Genomic DNA, 25,363 nt, shown 5'->3' on the forward strand with positions numbered 1-25,363 from the left:
TCGACTTGTTTGAAGCAAAGATAATTTGGTCATAGGAGCGAAAAATGTATGACTATTTTGAATAAGAGAAGTTCTCTTTTAGGTGTAGAAGTTGGAAAGACAGAGCACTGCATTCATGGAAAGCATACATGAGTTATTTTTGATTTGGCAGTGCATAAGTCCAAGACTAGAGGTCTTCCGGTTTCAAAGTTCAACCACGACTTGGTCGTAGTGAACATCCTACAAAGTTTGAGATAGGGCCGTGACAGGGCTTGGCAAAGGAGTTAAGTCAAATACGAGTCAAGGTGGGGACTTGTGGTGTAACACTCTAAACTCGGCCCAGTCATTATTATTGAATTCAGAAAGCTACATTGGCCATCGGAATAACCCAGAAATACTTTCTTGGTTTTCAAACATACTTTTTAAACCATTTGTGTAAATCATTCAAAACTAGTAAAATCAAATATTTAACTTAATCTCACAAAAATATGAGAATCATAGAAATAAATGATTTTGGTATTTGTAAAAGTTTGATCGCTATTCAAAACTTTCATAATTTCAATAATATTTCAAATTCATTCGTTTATTTATTCAAAACTAGAGAACTTGGTTATTCGTCATTATTTAGGAAAAACATGTTAACTTCAGAAATCAAATGTCTTAAGAAATCTTATTTGTAAACATTAGTAACTTTGAAAACTACGTCTAATTTTATTAAAAACTTGTTTCTTATAATTGCAGCGAAAAAATGTATTATTGACATATTTTTATAAGAATCACAACAAAAAAATTTATTAAAACCATATTTTGTTAAAAATCAAAATTTCATGTAAATTCGATAAAACATCAATAGACAATTTAAAACCTCAAAAACCAAGTCGTATTTTTTTATCTAAAACTCATTTTCATTTTCAAAGAGAAAAATAGCAATTTTGTTAAGTTTTAATAGAAACCAAGTCTCATGCATATGCTAATCAAATACTAATTTATGTAGTTTTTAAAACTTAATGTCATCAATTAACTCATGCATATCAGAATGAAAATTCCTCAAAGTAAAATCTCATGCCACAGTCCATACTAAAACTTATTACAATCCCAAATAACAAAATATTAAAATAAACTTTAATTACTTTAACTTAAAAAGAATTCTGAGAAACTCCTCTAAATGTCGTCATCAAATCCTAACCTCGGGGTTATTTGTAAAATAAAAAAACTAAAAGCGGTGAGCTATAAAGCTCAGTGTAAGTCTTAACTCAAGTATTAAGTAAGAATTCAGTATACAAAACAAATAACAATAAGTACATACTCATTATTCAAAATATCCAATATTTATGCACATGATCATTACAATGCAATTTTTGTAAAACAATTATACAAATCTTTTTAAAACATCATACCCATAACCGCTGCACTCCAAAATCGAGTTCCCCAAAACTCATCTATTCAAACACTCCAAATTTGCAGACAAGTTGCCATGTAGGTTGTGGATAAGCCAACAATATTCACAGATAAGTTGTCATGTAGGTTGTGGACGAAGCCACCAATTCTTCCTCATTATAGTGTCCCACCCCATGCATGTGTTATGGCCACTATAAACATATATATACATATTTTCATTTCAAGATATCACTTGTCACATTGGGCATGTTGAAACATGCAAATCAAATTTCTCAAATATCATATAGGGCATGTTTAACATGTGTTTCAATTATTGTTTTAAGATATCACAATTTATTTGTCATCTAAAATCGATTATGCCATACTATCACATAACATGAGAATAAGAATAACATACCTTTTCAAATAATGGAAATCATAACCACACAACATACTTTTCATAAGCCAGTTGGTTTAGGTCACTTAATTGGAATAATGCACATCGATGGGTTTAATCTCCCTTTTTGGAATACTTTATGTATTCACATAAACACAATATGAATAATAATATTTATTTACATACTAGAATTAACGTATATCAATTTTTATTTTAGATTAGACCCACAGCTGATAGTAGATCCAAAGCGAATCACCCTTTTAAGGAACGTCCACACTTGGATCTAATCGATAGGTCACTCTTACAAAAATCAATCGAAATGTGATTTTATTTCCAACGTTAGTGACTTTCTAGGTTGTCATCGATCAACATCTTTATTGATTGAAATGAGAGGGTCAAAGGATCCCCATGAACTTGTATTAGAGAGGGATGTGAAACAAAACCGGTCGAGGTGCAACATCATGGAGACGGAGGCGATAGTCTAACGAGAACTTGAAAAAAGAGGAGGTAAAGAGAAGGAGAATTTTAATACTAGATAAAGGGAGGAGATACAAGTAAAGAAGAAAGAAAAAGAAGATTGGTGGTCACGGTGGTGGTCCGACGATGGTGCAATTAATTAATACTGGCAGTTTCAAAAACAATGAATGAAAAATGAAGTAAAAAATGGAGGAGAACAACCAAATAAGGGGTAGCACAAGGTGGTTCAAAGGAGAAGAAAGAGAGGATTTTTGTAAAAATGAAAAACAAAAATGTGTGCATAGCCTTCAAGGGTTAGACAACTACTTAGTCAACACTATTGTAACATCCCGTTTTCAAAGGTGTCAAAAATAGTGGTTTTGAGACCACAATTCAGATGATTAAATTATTATTTTACTAGTATTTTAATGTTTACAGAATTATATTAAAGTCGTATTAAAATTTCATTAAGAAATTTTGATGTTTAAATGGTTAATTAGGTAAAAATGACTAAATCATAAAAAGTGTAAAATATAAGTTCTATTAGTTAAAAGGGTCCAATGGTTATGAAATCTTAAACTAAAGGACTTGAATGGTAAATAAACCATTTAATAAGTTAGTGGATATGCATGGATAGGTTTTAATGAAATTTTGATAGTTTTTAAAGGTTAATTAAGTAATTTGATAATTAAATGAAAATGTTAAGAAATTAAAAGATGACAAACTATCATCTTTCTCATTTTTATCTTTTCTAACCTAAAACACCAGTAAATAAGGTTTGGAGCATTCGGTTAAGCTTGTTGCTTGCATGATTAAGATAAACCACGTTTGAACCTAGATCAAGGAAAAGTTAAAGCTTCGGATTAGCTCGATCTTACTTCTACATCCTCGTTATCGAGGGAAGTTTGTATGAGCTGTAATCACTTTCATGCTAATTAAATTGAATGTTCATCATGTTGATTTTATATAAACGAATGTATATATATGTATCAATATTATGATGAATTGACGAATATTAAGTCTTGGTTAAACCTTATGAATTGACGGATATTAAGTCCCGGTTGAACCTTAGGAATTCTTATGATACAAATGACATGTCAGTAGGGATTTCATGTTTCAGTTGTTGGTCTTAAATGTCCTACCGATGGCTGAGGTCCTGCATTTGTTGCGGATTCTACACAGCTCATGTGAGCAGCATCGTGTAGCTTACATTCTAACCACGGCTCGTATGAGCAGGCCCATTTCAGAGCTCGTGTGAGCATTGATGTAAAGGAAAGGTTACGGTTCCATATAAAGGCACACTTCGTGTGAGCTTTCCTGAGTATCCGATGAAATTCTAGATGGTTCAACGGGTAAGAAAAGGAAAAAAGAAATGGTAAGTATGCAAATACTATGAAACATGACATTATGGTAACATTGATGATATAAAATGTTATGTTTATACATGGTAGACCACATATCTTATGGTTGATTTCATATATATATGAATAAGTGTACTAACTTGTAAGTTTTGATGATGTTGTATAGGCTCATATTAAGCTTATGGCATTGGTTTTGGTTTATACTTATTTTATAAATTGTATTATAGAAATGGTAAGTTATGTTTAAGGTTTATACGAGCTTACTAAGCACTCGTTGCTTACGTAGTTTCTTTTCTTTATTTTATAGATTATCAGAAGCTCGATCAATTTAGAAATTTGTCAGAGATCTATCATACTATCCAGAAGTCAATTCGGTAGTTTTTTAGTATTATAAACCAATGGCATGTATATGATGTTGTGTAATGGTGCTTTGATATGTTTATGTTTTGAAGATTATGTTTGGTTGGTGCATTTAAGTGTTTACCAAAGGTTGTCATTTTTTGTCACTTGTTAAAGCTTGTAAATAAGGCTCTTATGGTATTTTTTGAATGGTTTGAAAATGGTTGTATGTAGTATGATTTAGTACTTATATGAACTAAGTTTGTATGCATGAAATGTAGCATATGGACATGTTTAGGTAAGAGATGTTTGGATGCAAATTGTGGTGCTTTTGAATGGCATATTGGTTAAGTGATTTAGGATGCTTGAAATGGTATGTTTATACAAGTTTGAATGGTGTTTGAACCCCTTGAATGTGTGCTTGAATGTGTGCTTAAGTGGTATGAGAAATTATGCATGAAATGGTTTTGAAATGGTTTAATTTTAGGTAAATTTTGGGTTCACACGACTTGGGACACCGGTGTGTGACACAACTGTGTGAGGTACATGGTTTGGCAACACAGCCATGTGTCATTTGACGATTTCTTAGGGTTCAAGTTAGTGAGTTACATGGCTTAGCACACGGGCGTGTCGGGCAACTCAGAGAGTTACACGGCTTGGAACAAGAGCATGTGACATGGCCGTGTGACCCTCCTTAGTGAATTACACAGGTGAGGACACGGGCAGGGACACGGTTGTGTGCCCCTTGTTCAAAAGTTACATGGCCGTGTGACTCCTGTTTCCAATTTTTGCAACTTTTTCCTAAACTTTTCAAATTGTTTCAAATTATTCCTGAATTTCTTCTAAGCTATTTTTAGGGCCTTGAAGGCTTGATTTAGGGAAAAAATGTAGGATAATAAATGATTTATAATATATTTAAATTATTGAATGTTATAATGTTTAAATGTTTTTGGTTGCTCGATAATGCTCCATAACCTTAATTCGATGAGAATATAGATTAGGGGTGTTACAACTCTACTTTTTGGAAAGAGAAAGAGACGAAGAGAGTAGAAAGGGGAATGGAAAAGATGAAAGAAAAAAAAAAGAAAAACATGAGTGTGGATGGTTTCATGTGCTAGGAGTGGCATACATTAGTGTATAGGCAAGTGAGAAAAATAAGGAGAAGAAAAGGAAAGAGAAGAACCCATGGAGTGAAAAAGGGGGGGGGGAAGATGGTAAGTTGACTAGTTAAGGAGGAAAGAATCCTTTGTTTGCATGGTAACTAGGAGTGGACGGTTATGGAAGCTTTGATCAAAGTTTTATAATCCGAAAATTAAATAAAAAAAACATGAGAATGTGAGGAATTAAACATAGAACCTTTGGCTTATTTAGGTTCAAGTTCTATCATATGTGGGTTATTTTCGAATTTTAAGTTTCAAATATGTATTTTCATTATTAATATGTTTGTGCTTGTAATGATTTGATTTTGTTTGTATTTATTTAGATTTGTATTATTTGGATGTTACCATGTTTATAAATTTGTCTAAATTTATTCTAATAACTAATGGTATTTGAACTTAAATATTATAATTTTTAAACCTTCAAATTTACCATTTTACCTAAAAGTTAATTTGGTATATAATTTTACTTACATGGTAAATGTGTGATAATTTAGTATAAATGGATAAATTCATCCAATAAAACTAACCTAAATAACCAATGTTTTAAAAACTGGATTGATAATAAAACTGATGATATCATCAATATTGATTCAATTATTATTCTAATAATAATTAATAAATTAATAAAATTTTAATTCTTTGGCCCAATTTTTAATTTTTTACCATTCTAATCCGATGTAAAAAACAATGAAAGTAACCTTAAAAGAAGCACATGTAAAAAAATTCAGGTAGCCTATCAATCATCGAAGTGGGGAAGATAATGTCAATGTGTCATATGCAATGTCGTACAGGGTTAAATTTTATAGTAGGCCCCCGTCTACTATATGTCTAGGCATTTAGGGCTCATTTGACTTAAGTTTATGTATTTTTTATATATTTGAAGTTTAGTATTTATATTTATATTTTTATAAAATTAATTTTTTTTTATTTTTAAATTTTAAAATGTAGTTTCAATTATTATTTTTATATAATATTCATAACTTCTCCTAACCTTTAAAGAGTATAAAAAACACATTTCAAGACGTTTGTACTCACATCCTCATTTATTAATAACAATATTGATACTAATCGAGCTAAAACTCAATTGGTATGTAAGTTTAATTGTTAATACTATTAAAAATCTTTTATTAAATTCATTGGTATGATATTTTGAAATAAAAGAATACTCATTTGATAATCATATAATAAAAAATAATATTGTAATCAACTTGAATTCAATAAAAGTTTTTAATGATTTAATAATTAGGATTGTATCCTTAAATATAGAAAAAAAACTATGTTTCTTAAAATAAAAAATAAATAAATTTCAAATATATAAAAAATATTTTTTTTAAACTTAAGTAAAATTATACATCACTTTAAGTTTAACATTAAAATATGATTGACATCATATTTAACATTGGATAATCCCTTCTTTTTTAAAAGAGAAAAAATAATTTATTAAAAGCACATGCCCTAATTTACATTTTAATCTAAAAGAATTTAATCAATTTAAATGGTCGGTTCTGACGTGGACTTATATGGCTTCTGTACATTGAGTGCGGCGAGGACCAAACACGAAACGCTACTTGTGTACAAACCAAATCCCAATTTCTTAGATTTAATTTAATTTACATAATCTCATTATACTTTTCAATATTAAACTCAAATTAGGGGTGAAACTATAAATATTGATAACGAGTTGGGATACATGTTCAAAATAATCGTAATTAAATGTTCAAGGCATAATAACTTATTTTATCCTCTAATTTTATAAAAAATACATTTTAGTTTTCTATTTAATTTTTTTTACCTCTCTTCGTCTTTAAACTTATACTTTTCGTCTTTAAATTTGTACTTTTAGTTAAATTGCCCTAAAATAAATAGAAAAATTAATTTTTTTAAAAAAACTTTGCAGATATTGCATACACGTGAATGACACCACGTCATCTTATGCTTGAGTTTGCCTTCAATATTCAATTTAGTACCTGAATTTATATGGTACATTAGTTTGGCTCTAATGTATAATTTGGTACCCAACCAAATGGCATAATATGCCCCAATAAATATTCGATACTTGGGCTCTAATAAAAAAATATAAGTACTTAATTGGAACACAAAACTTAAATAATAAATTGAATATTAAAGCGAAATTAGGAGAAAAGAAAATTGTAAGTGTGAAATAATATATTAACCCTAAAATTTAACCACAAGCCAAAACAAGAGCAAAGTTGGGCAACCTAGGAAAAGTGGGTCCGGTTACTATCAAAGCACTAAGTACAAAGGCATTCCCTATCTCAGTTTCTGCGGTTACAAAATCACCATTAGATTCCATCACTGTCACCTACTTTTTTTCACCATTTCACTCGTATATTTATTTTATTTATCTATATCTTTGGTTTTTCCATATAAATAAATGAACTTTGGCTGTTATTCGAAACAAAAACTATCATGGTTTAAAATTTTTTCAGTTTTTTTCTCATCATCATCATAACTCTGCAACTAGCCAAAAAAAACTTCCCAAAATGCAAAACCCTTCAAAGATTACCCAAGAATCTGGCTCTGCCATTGATCTCGTTACGCAAACGGGTCACTTAGCTTTCAACAAGAGCTTTTACAGCTCGAATTCTGATGGGTTTTCTTCATTCAAGCCAAATTACGTGTATTTCTCGGGGTTCAGAGGCTCGATTGCTCATAAAAGGCGTAGAGTTATAGCTGTTGCTTCGCTCAGTTTGGGTGCTCGAAACGGCGTTTCTTCGAGCGTTGGGAGGATCATGAACGAGTTCAATAGAGCGATTAAGTTTCATTGTGAAAGAATCCCGATCGGGTTTGCTTCGGTTCGGGTCGGTTCCGAGGATAGGAATGGAGTGAGGGATGACGGTGGTGGTGTTTTGGAGGTTGAAGGTTTGCCTTTAAATGGAGTCGAAGCTGAGGCCCCCAGAAAAGTTTTGATTTTGATGAGTGATACTGGTGGGGGTCATAGAGCTTCCGCTGAAGCTATTAAGGCTGCTTTTATGGAGGAATTTGGAGACGATTATCAGGTCAGTTTCCTTTTTGTTTGGTTGCAAAGAAAATGTGGGCATTGGGCAAAAGTAGAAATTGAGAAAATTCATTTCATTTCATTGTTTTTGGTATCAATATAGGCATATTTCAGTTTTATTTATCTTTATGTTTCTGCAGTTTCTTGGCAAATTGATTGAAGAATTAGTAGATAATGGGTGCATACGTTTTTAGTGTACTTTTGTTCTGTATGTCAAGATTGGTGTTCTATTGCAGGTGTTTGTTACTGATTTGTGGTCGGATCATACACCCTGGCCATTTAATCAATTGCCAAAGAGCTATAACTTCTTAGTCAAACATGGATCATTGTGGAGAATGACTTATTATGGAACCGCTCCTCGGGTAATTCATCAATCAAATTTTGCTGCAACTTCGACGTTCATAGCAAGGTGAGATGTTTTTAGATTGTTTTCCTATATTATTTATGTTGGAGTCGTCTTGGTGGTGGACTTTTGTTGCTAAAGCTTATAGCAAAGTACACGTGAGCTGGGGTGGTGTCAATGCTCCGGAGCGCTCTATGATGTTTAAGTCAGGAAAGGAGATTTTGTAACAGGTAAAGCAAGAGCTTAAGCTAGCAGAGAAGAAGTATGAGAGAGTCTAGATCGTGAGAGAGAGTTACTCGGGTATTTATACCTAGCCTTGGGGGCATCAATGCTCCAGAGTGCTATCTGATGCTTAAGTTAGCAAAGGAGATTGTGTAATGGATAAAAAAAGAGCTTAAGCTAGCAGAGAAGAAGTGTGAGAGAGAGTTGGTACTTGGATATTTATACCTAGCCTTGGGGCATCAGTGCTCCAGAATGCTCTTTGATGCTTAAGTTAGAAAAGGAGACAGTGTAATGGGTAAAGCAAGCTAGCAGAGAAGAAGTAAGAGAGAGAGAGTTGGTACTTGGGTATTTATACCTAGACTTGGGGCTGCCTGTTGCATGGTGGTTGGTTATTCTTTTGTCTTGGCTTGGCTTGGCTTGGCAGCTACGTCCAGTGGCCATTTTTGTTGGCCCTGCAGCCTGAGCTGTATCAGGGTCCTTCCTAGCAAGGCTGTCAGTCCTTGAAAGCTACATGTTGTGCTAGGTGGTATGCTCCTTAGCTGTTAGCTGGTGATGTAGGAGGTTTTGGTTTTGCATGCCTTCTGCCTTTTTTGGGCTATAGCCTCAGTTCTATTGGACTGTGGCATGTTTCCCAAGCTGGTATAACAATTAACTATGCTGTGATTTGTACGTCGTCACCATCCAACAAGTTTCTATTGATGACTGTTTCCTCCCTGTTGATCTAATGTAAGATGCTATGCAAATGAAACCAAATCAAGTATGTCATTCTTGCAACAAATCAGTATCATATGATTTGTTTTGTCATTCTTGTAAACTTTTATCCTTGCAACAAATTACAATACATGCATGCTTGTGTCTTATATTTATCCGATTCTGTTATTTTATGTTCCTATTACTAGAGAGGTTGCCAAAGGGTTGATGAAATACCAGCCAGACATTATTATCAGTGTACATCCGCTGATGCAACATGTTCCACTTCGTATTCTGAGGGCAAAGGGTCTGCTAGAGAAGATAGTTTTTACCACGGTGGTCACTGACCTAAGCACTTGCCATCCTACATGGTTAGTTCTTCATCTCGGTTTAATGCCTTTCAAACTCACTTATTCTTGGTGTAATTTTGGACATGTGCATTCTTTTTTAGGTTTCATAAGCTTGTAACTAGATGCTATTGCCCAACAGCAGAAGTAGCAAAAAGGGCAATGAAAGCTGGTCTTAAACAATCCCAAATTAAGGTTTATGGCCTTCCAGTGCGACCTTCTTTTGTGAAGCCTGTTCGGCCAAAGGTCAGTTACCTTTCAACCTAGTGAACTTTTATTTTCTCTATGCCAAATTTAATTTTTAGTGAAAACTATTGTTCTGAGCTTTTCACTTTGCAGGTCTAGACCACTTGCAATTACTTTTGAGTTTATTATCTCTTTTGAAATCTCTGTCTATTCATCTTTCGTTGGCTCCTAGGTTATGATACACTTTAGCTTTTGGTAATTGTAGATTGAGCTGAGGAGAGAACTAGGAATGGATCAATCTCTTCCTGCTGTTTTGCTAATGGGAGGAGGAGAAGGGATGGGGCCTATTGAGGCAACTGCTCATGCACTTGGAGATGCATTATATGATGATAACCTTGGGGAGCCGATTGGCCAAGTTCTCATAATTTGTGGCCGTAACAAAAAGCTTGCCGGCAAATTGCTTTCAATTGACTGGAAAATTCCTGTCCAGGTATGACTTTCTTTGTATGTTTTAATTTGAAATACTTTGAATAGCTATGTCGTCTACTTATAATTCCAATCAAGATGCCTTTTTCAAGAATTGTTTCTCCTAATATTCTTCTTTAACTAGCTTAAACATGCGATTAACTTGTTAATCATGTTTCCATTTTTTGTTATTATTATTATTATTAAAGAGAAATGTTTGCACAGACTATATGATAGTTTTCTGAAGTTGCACAATCTTATAGGTAAAGGGATTTATCTCCAAAATGGAGGAATGCATGGGTGCTTGTGACTGCATTATTACAAAGGTAACTTTCTCATGGCAGAGACATGTGGATGCATGCAATATATTTTCTTAATTTTAGATGACTTCTGCTTTGAAGGCTGGCCCGGGGACTATTGCGGAGGCAATGATTCGAGGTCTTCCTATAATTTTGAATGGTTACATTGCTGGCCAGGTAACTTTTCTTTTTGTTTTTCACCTTTTATTTGTTTTCTTTTCGAAGTGGGGATTATTGAAATGTTGTTTTTTGAAATTATTATCTCAACGAAATTTCTTTTATCTAAATATTGTACTTCTGGTCTCAGTCCTGTTTAAGTTGACTTCATTTATTTAAAGATTTTGTAAGCAAATTAAGGAAAGGGCCTCTACTTTCATGCCATGCCTTGCTAATATGTGAGATGGTATATAGATCATTATGGTACATAAGATTGTATTTTTTTTCCTTGGTCACCATAGACAGGTCACCATGTAGTTTGTTTTCCCTTGTTCAAATTATGGTCTTTCTCTTTTCTTTTCTTTAAGGGATTTATTTCACCCGTGGTTCAATTGATTGGTCAAACTATCGTTTTGGTCCCTCTACCATGCTAAAATTTGGAATTTAGTCCCTGTGCTATAATTTGACATAATTTGGTCATCTTACTTTTATAATGTTATTAATTAGTCTAAAATATTGACACCATTAATTACTCCCATCAAAGTGCTGACGCTATTGTACAAACATCCTTTAAGCATTTTGTTTACATGTAAACTTTTTTATTGCATTATGTTGCTTACTGAAATTTTCTTAAAAAATGTACATACTTTTAGGAAAAATTCGACGCCAATAACAGTGACAGATACTGTAGGAATATTTTGTAAATATTTTAGGAATATTTTGTAGATATTTTTTTATTAAAATCCCTTATTTTAAGGGATCATATCTCCTATTTAGTATCTTTCCTAACTTAGAGTTTCCTAAAGTAGTGTCATAGGTTGTATATAAAAACTCTGATTTATGTTCTATTTAATAAAATAATACTCTAATTTCTACATGGTATCAGTTTAGGTTACGATTTCTTTTTCAACCTAGACCATGTCCGAAACTCCTTCTCCTACTTCGGAGATTACTTCAAATCCAGAAAATTTTTCTGGTTCCGATGCTCCATCAGATTCGTCTAGTCTGACTATCACCTGCCATCGATTGAATGGCAACAATTTTCTTGAAGGGTCTTGTGAAGGTAATCTGGTCAAAAAAGATCTAGAAGGTAACCTTTCTTCTACTGCATTTTTCTCCTCCCAGTTGACTCCTAATTGGATTCTCGATTCTGGTGCTACGGATCATATGACTGGTAACAAGGCATTGTTTCACAATTTTTTCCATACCTTTGGTAAAGCTGTCAAAACGACTGATGGTACCTTGTGCAAAATAGAGGGACATGGCACTGTTATTCTCAATGAACAGATTGCACTTAAAAATGTTCTCTTTGTACCAAATCTGGCGTGCAATCTCATCTCTGTTAGTAAATTGTCCACAGACTTGCACTGCTCTGTACTTTTTAATGATCGTGATTGTACTTTGCAGGCACTGAACTCGAAGAAGATGATTGGTAAGGCCAGCTTGCATAATGGTCTCTACATCCTCCCTACCCCTCCTAAAATCGAGATCTCCAAGTCATTTATCGCTTTAGGAAAAGTTGATACTGTTATGTTATGGCACTTTCGTTTAGGCCATCCTAGTTTCCAATACCTTGCAAAATTGTTTCCTGCTCTATTCATTAATAAAAGGCCTAATTCTTTTTCTTGCAAAGTTTGCTCTCTTGCCAAACATACTAAATCATCTTATTTTCCTTCTACATACAAGCCTTCTTACCCTTTTGCTTTGATCCATAGTGATATTTGGGGCCCTTCTCGGGTGAAGAATGCTGATAATTGTAAGTGGTTTATCACTTTTATTGATGATCACAGTAGGATAACTTGGACTTATTTGCTGAAAGATAAATCTGAAACTGCTAGTGTTTTTGTGCAATTTTATAACATGGTTCTCACTCAATTTGGGTCTAAAATCCAGCTCTTTAAATCTGATAATGGCAGTGAATTTTTTGCTAGGTCTTTAGGTGATTTTTTTAAGGAAAAGGGCATAGTTCAGATTAGTTCTTGTGTTGGAACCCCACAGCAAAACGGCGTTGCCGAAAGAAAAAATAGGCACCTTCTTGAAGTTACTCGTTTTCTTCTATTTACCACTAATGTTCCTAAATATTTGTGGGGGGAAGCCTTATTAACTGCCACATATTTAATCAACCGGATGCCTAGTAAGGTTTTAAAATTTCAAACGCCTCAATCTATATTTTTGCAGCACTTTCCTCATTTTAAGCCTATCTCCTCCATTCTGCCACTTAAAATTTTTGGCTGCACTGTTTTTATCCAAAATATTGCTCCTAATAAGTCCAAGTTAGATCCTAAGTCTTTAAAATGTGTATTGGTTGGGTATTCTTCACTTAAGAAGGGTTATAAATGCTATCATCCTCCTTCTAAACGATTTTTCACCACTATGGATATAACATTTTATGAGCAGGATTCCTATTTCACTCAGGCTGAAATTCAGGGGGAAACATGGAGTGATTTTCAGCCACAACAGGTATCTCCTTCTAATCTTCATTCTCAACCTTCAGAATTGCCATCTTGTTCGCCATTACCTGTAGATCTGTCACCTGTGAATGCTCCCATTGATTCTCCTGTAGTACCTATGACTAATTCACCTACACCCACTTTAAACACTCTTCCTGAAAATACACCTACTCCAATTGACAGTCTTCAAAAAACACCATCACCCAAACAGCTTCGTGTCTACACAAGAAAAAGAAGACATATCCCTGAGACTGTTTTGCAATCTGATTCTTGCCGAGAATTGGATTTGGGTCCAGCTGCCGAAATGGAAGAAGAAATCAGTAAGTCCACTACTCTAGATGACTTTCCTATTGCTATTAGAAAAGGGGTTAGACAGTGCACCAAGCATCCTATTGAAAAATTTACTGGTTATAATTCATTGATGCCGTCTTTTCAAGCATTTACAACAACTTTGGATAAAGAACAGGTTCCCACAAGCATACCTGAAGCTCTAAAGGATCCAAAATGGAGAAGGGCTGTTGAAGAGGAAATTTGTGCACTAGAGAAAAATGCTACTTGGACCATTACAGACCTTCCTCAAGGAAAAAAGGCTGTCGGCTGTAAATGGATCTTTGTTGTAAAGTATAACTCCAATGGCAGTATCCAACGATACAAAGCTAGACTAGTGGCCAGAGGTTTCACGCAAACATATGGGATAGACTTCACAGAAACTTTTGCACCTGTGGCAAAGCTTAACACTATTCGAGTACTCCTAAGTTTGGCTGTAAATTGCGATTGGAAATTACACCAACTTGATGTAAAAAACGCATTTCTTAATGGCAAGCTTGAGGAAGAAGTCTATATGCAATTGCCACCTGGCTCAAAGTCTATTGAAGGTAGCAACAAGGTTTGCAAGCTCAACAAGTCTCTATACGGGTTAAAACAATCACCCAGAGCTTGGTTCGAGAGGTTCACTAAAGTCATTCTTCAAAATGGCTACAAGCAGTCCCTTGCCGATCATACACTTTTCATCAAGGTAACTTCTACAAATAAGAAAGCTATCCTAATTGTGTATGTGGATGACATCATTCTTACTGGAGATGATGAGGAAGAGATTAGCAATTTGAAGAAGTTAAACAGGGAATTCGAAACCAAGGACTTGGGAAAGCTAAGGTATTTCCTAGGAATGGAGGTGGCAAGATCAAAAGAAGGACTTGTGATCAACCAGAGAAAGTATGTACTTGATTTACTCAAAGAAACTGGTTTTCTTGGCTGTAAGCCGGCTGATACACCAATGGAGGCAAACTTGAGATTCAATAAAGAATATGAGTCCTTAGTAGAAAGAGACAAATTTCAAAGGTTAGTTGGGAAACTAATCTACTTATCCTTGACAAGGCCAGATATAGCTTTTCCCGTAAATGTGATAAGTCAACACATGACTAATCCTACTGAAGAGCATATGGCAGCAACAAATAGAATTCTCAAGTACTTGAAGAAAACTCCAGGACACGGCTTAATGTTTAAGAAGACACAAGACAGAACTGTTAAGATTTTTACAGACTCTAGTTGGGCTGGAGATCTCACTGAAAGAAGATCCACTAGTGGGTACTGCACTTTTGTTTGGGGTAACCTTACAACTTGGAGAAGTAAGAAACAATCTGTTGTTTCAAGAAGTAGTGCTGAAGCTGAATTTAGAGCACTAGCTTTGGGGATATGCGAAGGAATTTGGCTACTTAAATTACTAAAAGAACTTGGCACAAATCAGGAGGATCACTTTGAAGTTTTGTGTGATAATCAATCTGCCATTCAGATTGCCAAGAACCCAGTTCAACATGACCGAACAAAGCATGTTGAAATTGATAGGCATTTTATTGCTGATCAAGTCAACAAAAAGACAGCCACTCTTTCTTACATTCCTTCAGAAGGACAGATTGCAGACATTCTTACCAAGGCTTTACCAAAACCTGTGTTCAATAAATTCCTATTCAAGCTGGGATTATACAATGTATATTCTCCAGCTTGAGGGGGAGTGTAGGAATATTCTGTAAATATTTTAGGAATATTTTGTAGATATTTTTTTATTAAAATCCCTTATTTTAAGGGATCATATATCCTATTTAGTATCTTTCCTAACTTAGAGTTTCCTAAAGTAGTGTCATAGGTTGTATATAAAAACTCTGATTTATGTTCTATTTAATAAAATAATACTCTAATTTCTACAGATACTGGTGTTAACAGTTTTGACATGCTACTAACACTATAAAAGTAGAAGGATCGATTTTACCAGATTAAAGTAAAAAGACTTGCTGAGGGGAGTCAACTCATTCTGGAAAATCTTTGAAGTGTGTCGGGAGTGTACAAACGAGTCAGTATTAATCCCAATCAGGGTTTGTCTCCCGATTTTGTGGAGAACTTGATTGTCTAAGGTGGCGGGTTCAACAGAGTAGGAATGCCTCGTCAGGTTGTATCGTGCATGGTGCATGATCACTTATCAAGGGGATGTAAGCATCTATGCTTGGTAGGGTTCAAACCCTACTATTAGGCAAATGCTCATGTTCCCTTGGTAGGTGGTTGTGTGCCACGCTTGGTCTGTTTCAATGAGGCATTTCCTCTCTATGAACCCATCGCCTCTTCAAGCAGCCTCAAACACTTGAGCTTTCCATAGAGTCAGGAGGTAAAATCTCGACCAGAAACAATACTGACTTGTTGGGGGGTCTGTCGGTTCCCGATGAACGGACTTCAAATAGTTTTTCATGAGTCAACCTTCCTCCAACAAGACTAAATCCCAAGCTTTAATAGGGACGAAGTAGGAAAGTGATTATGAATATTAAATAAAGTATTTGATTATTAAATTTTCTATCCCTCCCATCAAATTTGTACGCCATAATGTGCGTTTAAATAGTACTATTAGTTAGTCAATGTTACTGTTTGAAAGCAATCTTGTCAATGGAGTTCTATTTTTCCAAACTTTGATATTGCTTTGATTTTGCAGGAAGTTGGGAACGTTCCATACGTGGTGGAGAATGGGTGTGGGAAATTTTTGAAGTCGCCAAAGCAGATAGCCAACATTGTTGCCCAATGGTTTGGCCCTAAAGCTGATGAACTGAAGACCATGTCGCAAAATGCTTTGAAATTGGCAAGGCCCGACGCTGTTTTCAAGATTGTCCATGATCTTCATGAGCTTGTTCGACAAAGAAATTTTGTACCCTTATATTCATGTACTACTTAATTCCTTAGATTAAAAAAGAAACCCTTTTTATTCCACTAAGCTTTCCCCTCTTATTTATTCAAGAGTTGAGTACGAATAGAAATGATTTAGAGGTTAGGAAGAGAATGGGGATCGAGAACAAGGAAGAAGAAGATTGAAATTCATTTTATAATTGAGAAAATGAAAATTACAATCGTTTCATATATGTCCTCTAACCAAATAAAAAGGGGATAATGACAGAAATTATTCCTATACTTTACCAAATCTTTTAATATGATACATGCACTTTCAATTTATTCAATGTGGTGCTTGTAATTTTTATCCTGTCCAATCTATCCATATGGTATTAAATTTTTGATTTGTTTTGACACGCGAACCTATAATAAATTGACATATGGTGGAATGGGTCACATCCAAAAATCCAACCGGCGAGAGGGACTTCTTATCAAATTCCCTCTTGAATGTAAAAAAATCAAGTAAAACATATATATATATATATAATTTTTTATTCCAGTTATTATAACGAAGAAATTGAACTGAAAAAAAAACTATAAATCTGAATATAAGAAAGGGAAATTTTGACGTGTTTTTTTTCTTTTAAATAGACAACATATCCAAAGTTTTTGAAGAGATCAGAGATGCAATCTCTTTGTTTGGCTTTTGTTATTTCATTTAATTTGATTTCAATGTTTAAATGAACTAAATTGAAATAAACAATCAAAAAGGAAAAGAAGAGAACAGAGTAATCTATTAAAAAAGAAAATGATAAACAAATAAAAGGATTTTGCAGAATACAAAATACCAGTATTCTTGATACAAAGGGTAAAACAAGAAGGAGATACAAAAGAGAGAGTGGTAGTGTTGATGGAGGCCGATTTACTCAATTGAGGAGGGGAACTAGAGATTAAAGAGAGTGAAAGAGGAGGAAGTTTAAAGTTGGCAGAGTGTCCCTTGTAGGTTTTTAAAAGTTTCATATCAAGAGTTATACAGCTTGGCACACTAGCGTGTGACTTGGCCATGTGACCCAAGTCAAAGAGTTACATAGGCACGGACATGGGCTGGGACACGATCGTGTGTCCCTACTTCGAATGCCCACAAGACCTGAGACACGGGAGTTTGAATTTTTCTATCATCTGCCATAAAATTCTAACTATTTTTGATTTAGTCCCGAATTGTTTCTAAAGTGTTTCTAAGGTCTCGAGGGCTCGAAAAAGGGACGTTATGCATGTGTTTGAATGGAATATAATGTGTTTTATAAATGGTTGTAATCGAATGTTTTAAGTTAAAAGTTTTCGGTAATGCTATGTAACACTATTCCAACGACGGATATAGGTTAAGGGTGTTACACTTATTTAGGGAAAAAATTTTATTTACCATTCGATAGTCTCCCCACGAAATAATGATTCAGGGAATAGATGGGTAACAAATTAGGTCAAGCTTTCAATTTTACACTCACCATTATCATTTATTTCTCACATCTGAAACCTTTTCCCTATTTTCCATGCTTCTTCCTTCCATTGTAATCATCAACAAATTCCCAACTTATCAATTTCAAATTTTTAATCCTATTTTCTCCCAACCTTATCTCCCTTTGATAAACTCTAACAAGGCCTTTAATCTCAAAATTGTTTTTCTAACTCTAAATGCCCTCAACAAGGCCTTCTCTTGCTTTCAATTGAGGTGGAAACTTGAGAAAAGAGACAACCGGATAGTAGTTCGATGTGAAGTCTTGTTTCCATTTTACCCTCCCATTTCTCATCTCAGAAAAAGCTTTCACTTAGCCTGATGTAAGTCCCGACCTTCCTTGCTTCCTTCGTCTTCGATCAGTAGCAGTCCTTCCTTAGGTTAACCTTTATCTCTTTCGTTATTCCTTTCGATTTCTACTCTGCCTCTTTTAGTAACCCTAACAAGATTGGTTCAAAGTCTTGAAAATGGAAATGACAAATCTATGTTTTGCTAAAAGGGTTATCTCTGTCTCCATTTGAATCTCTAATCTACCAAAAATTTCCCTATATTTGCAGTCAATTCATCTGCTTATAATTATCTCTTCTCCCATTTTAATTTTTTTTCTGATTTTTTTCGTTAAATTAGTAGAAATAATAGGTTTCTTTTCAGTTTTGAAGATTGATATTGGTTTTATATTGCTAAACTTTAATGGTGTAATATGAGGCCAAATATAATTAGAAGTGGGGAATGAGAAGTAAGGCTTTCGGATAATTTCTCGTAACTAATGTCCCTTTCTTTTCATGTTTGTAGTGGAAACTAGTCTGCCATTGAGATAAATACAACTGTAGAGATGAGAGTTTCTAATAATGTTATTAACTCTGTTTATAGGGAGAATAGTTGCAATCTAGCTCGCTTAAGAGAGGTAACATTTTTTTTCTTAACTCTTTCTGTATTGTTTTATTAGCATTTTTCCAAAAAGATGTTTGGTATAGTATTTAGTTGGTTAGAGTGATTCTGTTCCTAATTGTAATACCCTTAACTCTTATCCGTCGCCGGACTAGGGTTATGAGGCATTACCAGACATATCGAAACATTTTATAATCATTTCACAAATATCATTCTCACATCATAGCATCATAGTAAAACATCATCACAAAGTACCTTTCTTAGGTCAACGAGACCTTAAACATGCTTTAGTAAGGAATTGAGATTAATCAAGCAAATACAAAATCTCTCAAAACTATACAATTTTTTCTAAGTTATAAAGGTCACACGCCCGTGTGAACAGGCCATGGCGAAACAGGGCATACATTCTGACTTATCCACACGGCCATAAGACACGCTCGTGTGCCAGGCCATGTGAAAATTAAAGAGGCTATTGACTTGACTACATGGCCGACCACATGCCCATATGCCAGCCCATGTGCCACTCACACGACCAGTAGACAGGCTTGTGTGCCTAAGCCGTGCTTAAGACTGACTTTTAATTGTAGGACTACCCTAAGGGACACACGGCCGTATAACATAACCGTGTGTCACACACGGCTGAGACACACGCCTGTGTCTCTGCCCGTGTGGACAAAAATAGGCTAGTTGCACAGCCAATTTGCCACACTTAATGGTTATCCCTACAAGTCCAAAATCAAAGCACAATTGCATCATAATTTCAACCAATTTTAATCACAAAACATACATCCTTCATGTCATATAATCACCAACCAATATCATCATTATCATCCAAACCAAAACATACCAAAGTCACATACCAAATTCGTTCATTCATACATGTCATTATCCCAATTTTTCACATCCATTTTTCATATCAAAATCATACCATTTCCATAACTAATTCAAATAACTAACTTACCCAATTTGACCATTTCTCACTAGGCCAATTATGCACTTTAAAACATACCATTTCTTAACACAACTTACATACCAAAAACCAAACTAAATAGCAACTTTAATCTAGCCATATCACATGGCATGGTATACACTTCACAAATCATATTCAAATACTTCTACCCTATACATGCCATATTTCAATATTCATATTTTCAAAAGGTACTAAAATAGAGTTCGATAGTGTGGTGATGATCCTTGATGATCCTCGAGCTTTCGGTAGCTTCGATAATCTATAAAACAATTGAAAAACACGCAAAATAAGCTTTTAAAAGCTTAGTAAGCCATATACAAATAAACTTATCACATAACACAATTCTAAACCAATTCATTCATATAGCTCATGACAAAATATAATCACATATCTATATGTCTCATATAGCTCATTTGATCATAATTCATTCACATATAACATATGTCCACAAATGTACATATATTGTAACACCCCGAACCCGAGACCGACACCGGAGTCGAACACGAGGTGTTAACAGAGTTTAAACCCCTTATAAAAATATTTCCCAGACGCTGCCCAATCTGCATACTAGTCGCTTTAAAAATCATATCTTGAGTTTCACAACTCGAAAATCAGTTTCGTGATTTTTCCCTGAAACTAGACTCATATGCCCATCTACATATTTTTTTCTAGAATTTTTGGTCAGGCCAATTAGTACAGTTTATTAGTCAAAGTCCCCCATGTTACAGGGATCGACTACACTGACCTTTGCGCATTACGACTTGGATATCTCCCTTCACAGAGCTTCAATACTGATGCCGTTTGTTTCTATGGAAACTAGACTCAGAGAGGAATCTATACATATATGGTATGACTCCTAATTATCTCTGGTTAATTTATAATGAATTTCCAAAGTCGGAACAGGGAATCCAGAAACTGTTCTGGCCCTGTCTCACGAGAACCTGAATATCGCTTAACATACTGTCCATATGATCATTTCGTTACTTTCCTATGAAAATAGATTCATCAGGGTTCGTTTACATAATTTATTCACTATTTAATTCCATTCCTACTATTTTTAGTGATTTCCCAAATCTACATCACTGCTGCTGTCAGCATCTGCCTTTAAGGTAGACTTTACCTATTTCATAGTTTCCATAATTCAACTAGCCCTTTTAACATGAGTAGCACAAATGATGATGGTGATTAACCATTCCCATGGCCAATCCTTGTCAAGCATATTCACACTAAATGATTATAACATTATACTCAAACATATATAAGCCATTTTCGCATGGCTAACCAAAATTATACAAGTCCAAAGGGTCCATGACCCACAACAAACGGGTAGTCCTATACATGCCATATCCAGAGTTCAACTAAAAGAGTACCAAAAGAGCTTTGATAGTGTGGATGACTTCGACTTCGATGATCCCGAATCTGATAGCTAACGAACAATATCTATAAAACAGAGAGCCAAAGCAACGGGGTAAGCATTTTAAAGCTTAGTAAGTTTCAAGTAATGAAATCGGCTTTGACTAAAGTATTGCATTCACATAGCTAAATAAATCACTTTATTAATTCACATTCTCATAAGCATACTTACTTCACACTTCATCAACATATACACACACAAGGTATCAACCTATCTAAAAGCCGAAAATTCGTTAGTCGATTGAACGAATATTATTTAAAGCGAATCGACTTTTTTTTTTCGAAGCACATGCAAACATACCTTATCGTTTGGGTTTATCGAGCGTATTAATTGAATTTATTGCAGCACAAAACGCTCACATTCAAACCCAAGTTTCTTCGGAATTTAGCCGGATATAACCACAAGCTCAATTGCCTTCGGGTCTTAACCCGGGTATAGCAACTCGCACGAATGCCTTCGGGTCTTAGCCCGGATATATCAACTTGCACAATTGCCTTCGGGTCTTAGCCCGGATATATCAATTCGCACAAACGCCGTCGGGTCTTAGCCCGGATATATCAGTTCGCACAAATGCCTTCGGGTCTTATCCCGGATATATCAATTCTCACAAATGCCTTCGGGTCTTATCCCGGATATATCAAATCGCACAAATGCCTTCGGGTCTTAGCCCGGATATATCAATTCGCACAAATGCCTTCAGGTCTTAGCCCGGATATATCAATTCGCACAAATGCCTTCCGGTCTTAGCCCGGATATATCAATTCGCACAAATGCCTTCGGGTCTTAGCCCGGATATATCAATTCGCACAAATGACTTCGGGTCTTAGCCCGGATATATCAATTCGCACAAATACCTTCGGGTCTTATCCCGGATATATCAATTCGCACAAATGCCTTCAGGTCTTAGCCCGGATATATCAATTCGCACAATGCTTTCCGGTCTTAGCCCGGATATATCAATTCGCACAAATGCCTTCGGGTCTTATCCTGGATATATCAATTCGCACAAATGCCTTCGGGTCTTAGCCCGGATATCATTCAAATGCTCATGCACACATATATCAACAATCATGACACATCCATATTTCACTTTCGTTACTAAGGCTCAAACACAAAGCATTTATTAAACCTTTCCAATTTCGGCTCAATAGCCACACACAAAGAGCATGATTTCAATTGGCTTTATAACATAGTCTCTATGCACATTCGACTATCCATCATAGTATGACTAATCATTTCAATATAATTCAAGTAGGGTCATTACTCGAAGACTTACCTCAGTTGTTGTCGAACGACTTCAATGGCTATTCAATTACTTTTTCCTTCCCTTTATCGGATCTAGTTCCCCTTTGCTCTTGAGCTTAAGTTCAACAAGATTTAAAATAGTCATTAATCGACTATTCAAGTATTACTTTCAGAATAATATATATATTGATCCGACTTTCACACACATAGATTATAGTAAGCTTTATAATAATCAATAAATAATTCATTGGCAAATTTTCATTAATGTTTACAACAAAATCACATATTCACTACGAGCTGTTTTCCTGAGTAGCAGTTACTAAATTATTTATAACTGGAGCTACTAAACTCCAAATCACTTTCCGTTAATTTTCCCTGAATATAGACTCGTATATCTTCCATCCATAAAATTTTCAGAATTTTAGGCTTGGCCAATCAATACCAGATTTTTCTTAAAGTTTCCCCTGTTTCACTGTTTGACTATTCTGACCACTCTTCACTACGAATCAAATTTCTCATTTTACAGAATTCAAAATGTGTTGTATTTGATCTAATTTGAAACTAGACTCATTAAGGAGTCTAAGCATATAAATTTTATCTTATAATCATTTTTGTACAATTTATAATGATTTTCTAAAAACAGAACAGGGAATCTAGTAGTCATTTTGACTCAGCCCCACAATACTTCAAATATCTCAAGATCGGTAACTCTTTTGTTTTTATAGTTTCTTTTGTAAGAAAATAGACTCTTCAAGCTTTAATGAAATAATTCACTCAGCTTCTAATTCAACTCCTACAAATTATGGCGATTTTCCAAAATCACCTTACTGTTGCTGTCCCCAAACAGATTATTACCAAATCAAATACTAACATTAGCATTTCACCTTAATAGCTAGCTTACCAAGCCTTAATTTAACATATAATTCACACATATCACATTCAGCTATATATACATTTATCATATTTCCATTTCAGCATATATAACTAACATTTATTCCGAAATTTTAATATCTAATTGCTTATAAACTTTCTTCGGATGTCGTCGACTAATTGATCGGCTACTCAACTACTTTCGATTTTCCCCGATCTAAATCCAATTTCTTGGTTTCTTGATCTTAACATATTCAAATAAATCTCATTTTAAAATATTTTCATTCAATTTAGTCTAATAACGCATAAATGGGTAAATTACATTTTTACCCCTAATATTTCGCACTTTCACAATTTAGTCTTTATTCCACAAAACACAAAATACACAAAATTTGGTCACACTCCTTAAGGGCCGAATCTTCCTAGTACCCATATAAGTCCATACATTTCATTTATTTCACCTTTGAGTCCTTCAAAAATTTATTTTTGTAATTTAGCCCTAACTACTCAAAATCACCAAAAACTTCAACACAAAACATATTAATCTTTAACATATCTTTCATTTTTCATCAACAACTATCAAAAAGCTCAAGCACTCATCAATGGCAAAACACAAAATCATCATCAATTCACAAAATTGAACCATGGGTTTTAAAGAACACAAAGCAATGATATCAAAAATGTGAAAATTATCAAAAACCAAACAAAAGACTAACCTTAATCTAACTCCCAATGGCCGAACCTTAGCCAAGCTTTTCTCTTTTTCTTCTTTCTCCAGTTTCGACAATGGAGAAGATGATATGATAGTGGCTTCCTTTCTCTTTTTTTTTTATTCTTTCTTTAATTCATTATGTCCCCAATAACCCAATTTCCTATTATAATATCTAATTCAACAAATAAATTGCCCATCATCAATCCATCTTGCCCGGCCACTATAAGGGAATTGGGCAAATTTGACATGCAAGTCCACCTTTGTGTTGACATGCACTAATAAGCCCTTTAAAATTAGCCTATCATATTTCACTATGTCTCATGTTGATCCCTATTTAATAATTCCTCATACAATTGGCAAAATTAGGGAAAGAAATTTCCACATATGCATGTACACACATAATAAGCATAGAATATAACAATTAATTATTTTCATAACTCGGTTTTGTGGTCCCGAAACCACTTCCCGACTAGGGTCAATTTAGGGCTGTCACATATATTTACCTTTCATTCTCAAACATGATATACATTTCAAATGTACCTGAATTGGATACACATTCACTTAGTCATTCATTTCTCGGAATGCCCGTTTAACAGTACATAATCAAATAGGATATGTGGATAACTCAAAAAACTCGTATAATACCAACGTACCAGACGTGGTCTTACATGTAATCAAATATTGATGCCACTATCCCAGACAGAGTCTTATACGAAATCAAATACGATGTTGATGTCCCAGACATGGTCTTACACGTAAATCTCAAATCGATGCCAACGTCCTAGACATGGTCTTATACGAAATCACATATAGGAATCCTATGTCATGACATATGTATCCTAACTATTCCTATGGTTCATACGAGACTTTTTGGACGTCATCACATTTTCGAAACTTTTTCAGATTTTTCATATTCAACTCAAATAGCCATTTATCATTATTCATTAACATATAAGCAATAATAATTCAATTCAAATACATTTATTTGTATATCGACTTACCTCGTATGGGAATAAACAGAAACAAACGACAATTTAACTACTTTCGACTTTCCTCGATCTAATTCTGTTTTCCTTAGTTCTTGATCTATACACATTCAAATTTAACTCCTTTATTCATAAAATCATTCAATTCAGTCCAAAAACATATAATTAAGGCATTTTACAAATTCGCCCTATGTAACAGTCCGGTTTCGACTCTAGTAAAAAACGTAGTTTCAAGACCACGTAACTAATTCTGAAAAATATTTTAATATTATTTTCTGTGTCTATGATATGTGAATTTACATCTGCGAAGTTTCTGTGAGTTAATTTGTCCGTTTTTGTGCTTAATTATGAAAAAAGATTAAATCGCGAAAAGTGTAAAAG

The 25,363-nt window shown here is 34.4% G+C and overlaps 1 protein-coding gene across 12 annotated transcripts; it reads left to right on the plus strand.

The window, feature by feature from the left end:
- Positions 1 to 7,459: 7,459 nt before the first annotated feature.
- Positions 7,460 to 16,729, plus strand: LOC107961718 (monogalactosyldiacylglycerol synthase, chloroplastic). 12 transcript variants are annotated; one of them, XR_005928409.1, is made up of 9 exons: positions 7,462 to 8,089; positions 8,325 to 8,497; positions 9,553 to 9,714; positions 9,795 to 9,936; positions 10,142 to 10,366; positions 10,605 to 10,667; positions 10,725 to 10,817; positions 11,683 to 11,859; positions 12,204 to 12,331. XR_005928409.1 is itself a non-coding variant. In XM_041115143.1 (9 exons), exons 1-9 carry the CDS (start codon positions 7,574 to 7,576, stop codon positions 16,452 to 16,454), a joined length of 2,664 nt encoding a protein of 887 aa, XP_040971077.1. In that variant the 5' UTR covers positions 7,462 to 7,573; the 3' UTR covers positions 16,455 to 16,729. The 12 variants fall into 12 exon arrangements, 8 of the variants coding, with proteins under 8 accessions (XP_016753286.1, XP_040971077.1, XP_040971078.1 ...); XM_041115143.1 differs by lacking the exon at positions 11,683 to 11,859 and adding an exon at positions 16,218 to 16,729 and having other exon boundaries at positions 12,204 to 13,256; XM_041115144.1 differs by lacking the exon at positions 11,683 to 11,859 and adding an exon at positions 16,218 to 16,729 and having other exon boundaries at positions 10,743 to 10,817; positions 12,204 to 13,256.
- The last annotated feature ends 8,634 nt before the right edge of the window (positions 16,730 to 25,363 follow it).

The sequence above is a fragment of the Gossypium hirsutum genome, chromosome A06 (genome assembly GCF_007990345.1).
Source record: "Gossypium hirsutum isolate 1008001.06 chromosome A06, Gossypium_hirsutum_v2.1, whole genome shotgun sequence".
NCBI classification, from domain to species: Eukaryota; Viridiplantae; Streptophyta; class Magnoliopsida; order Malvales; family Malvaceae; genus Gossypium; species Gossypium hirsutum.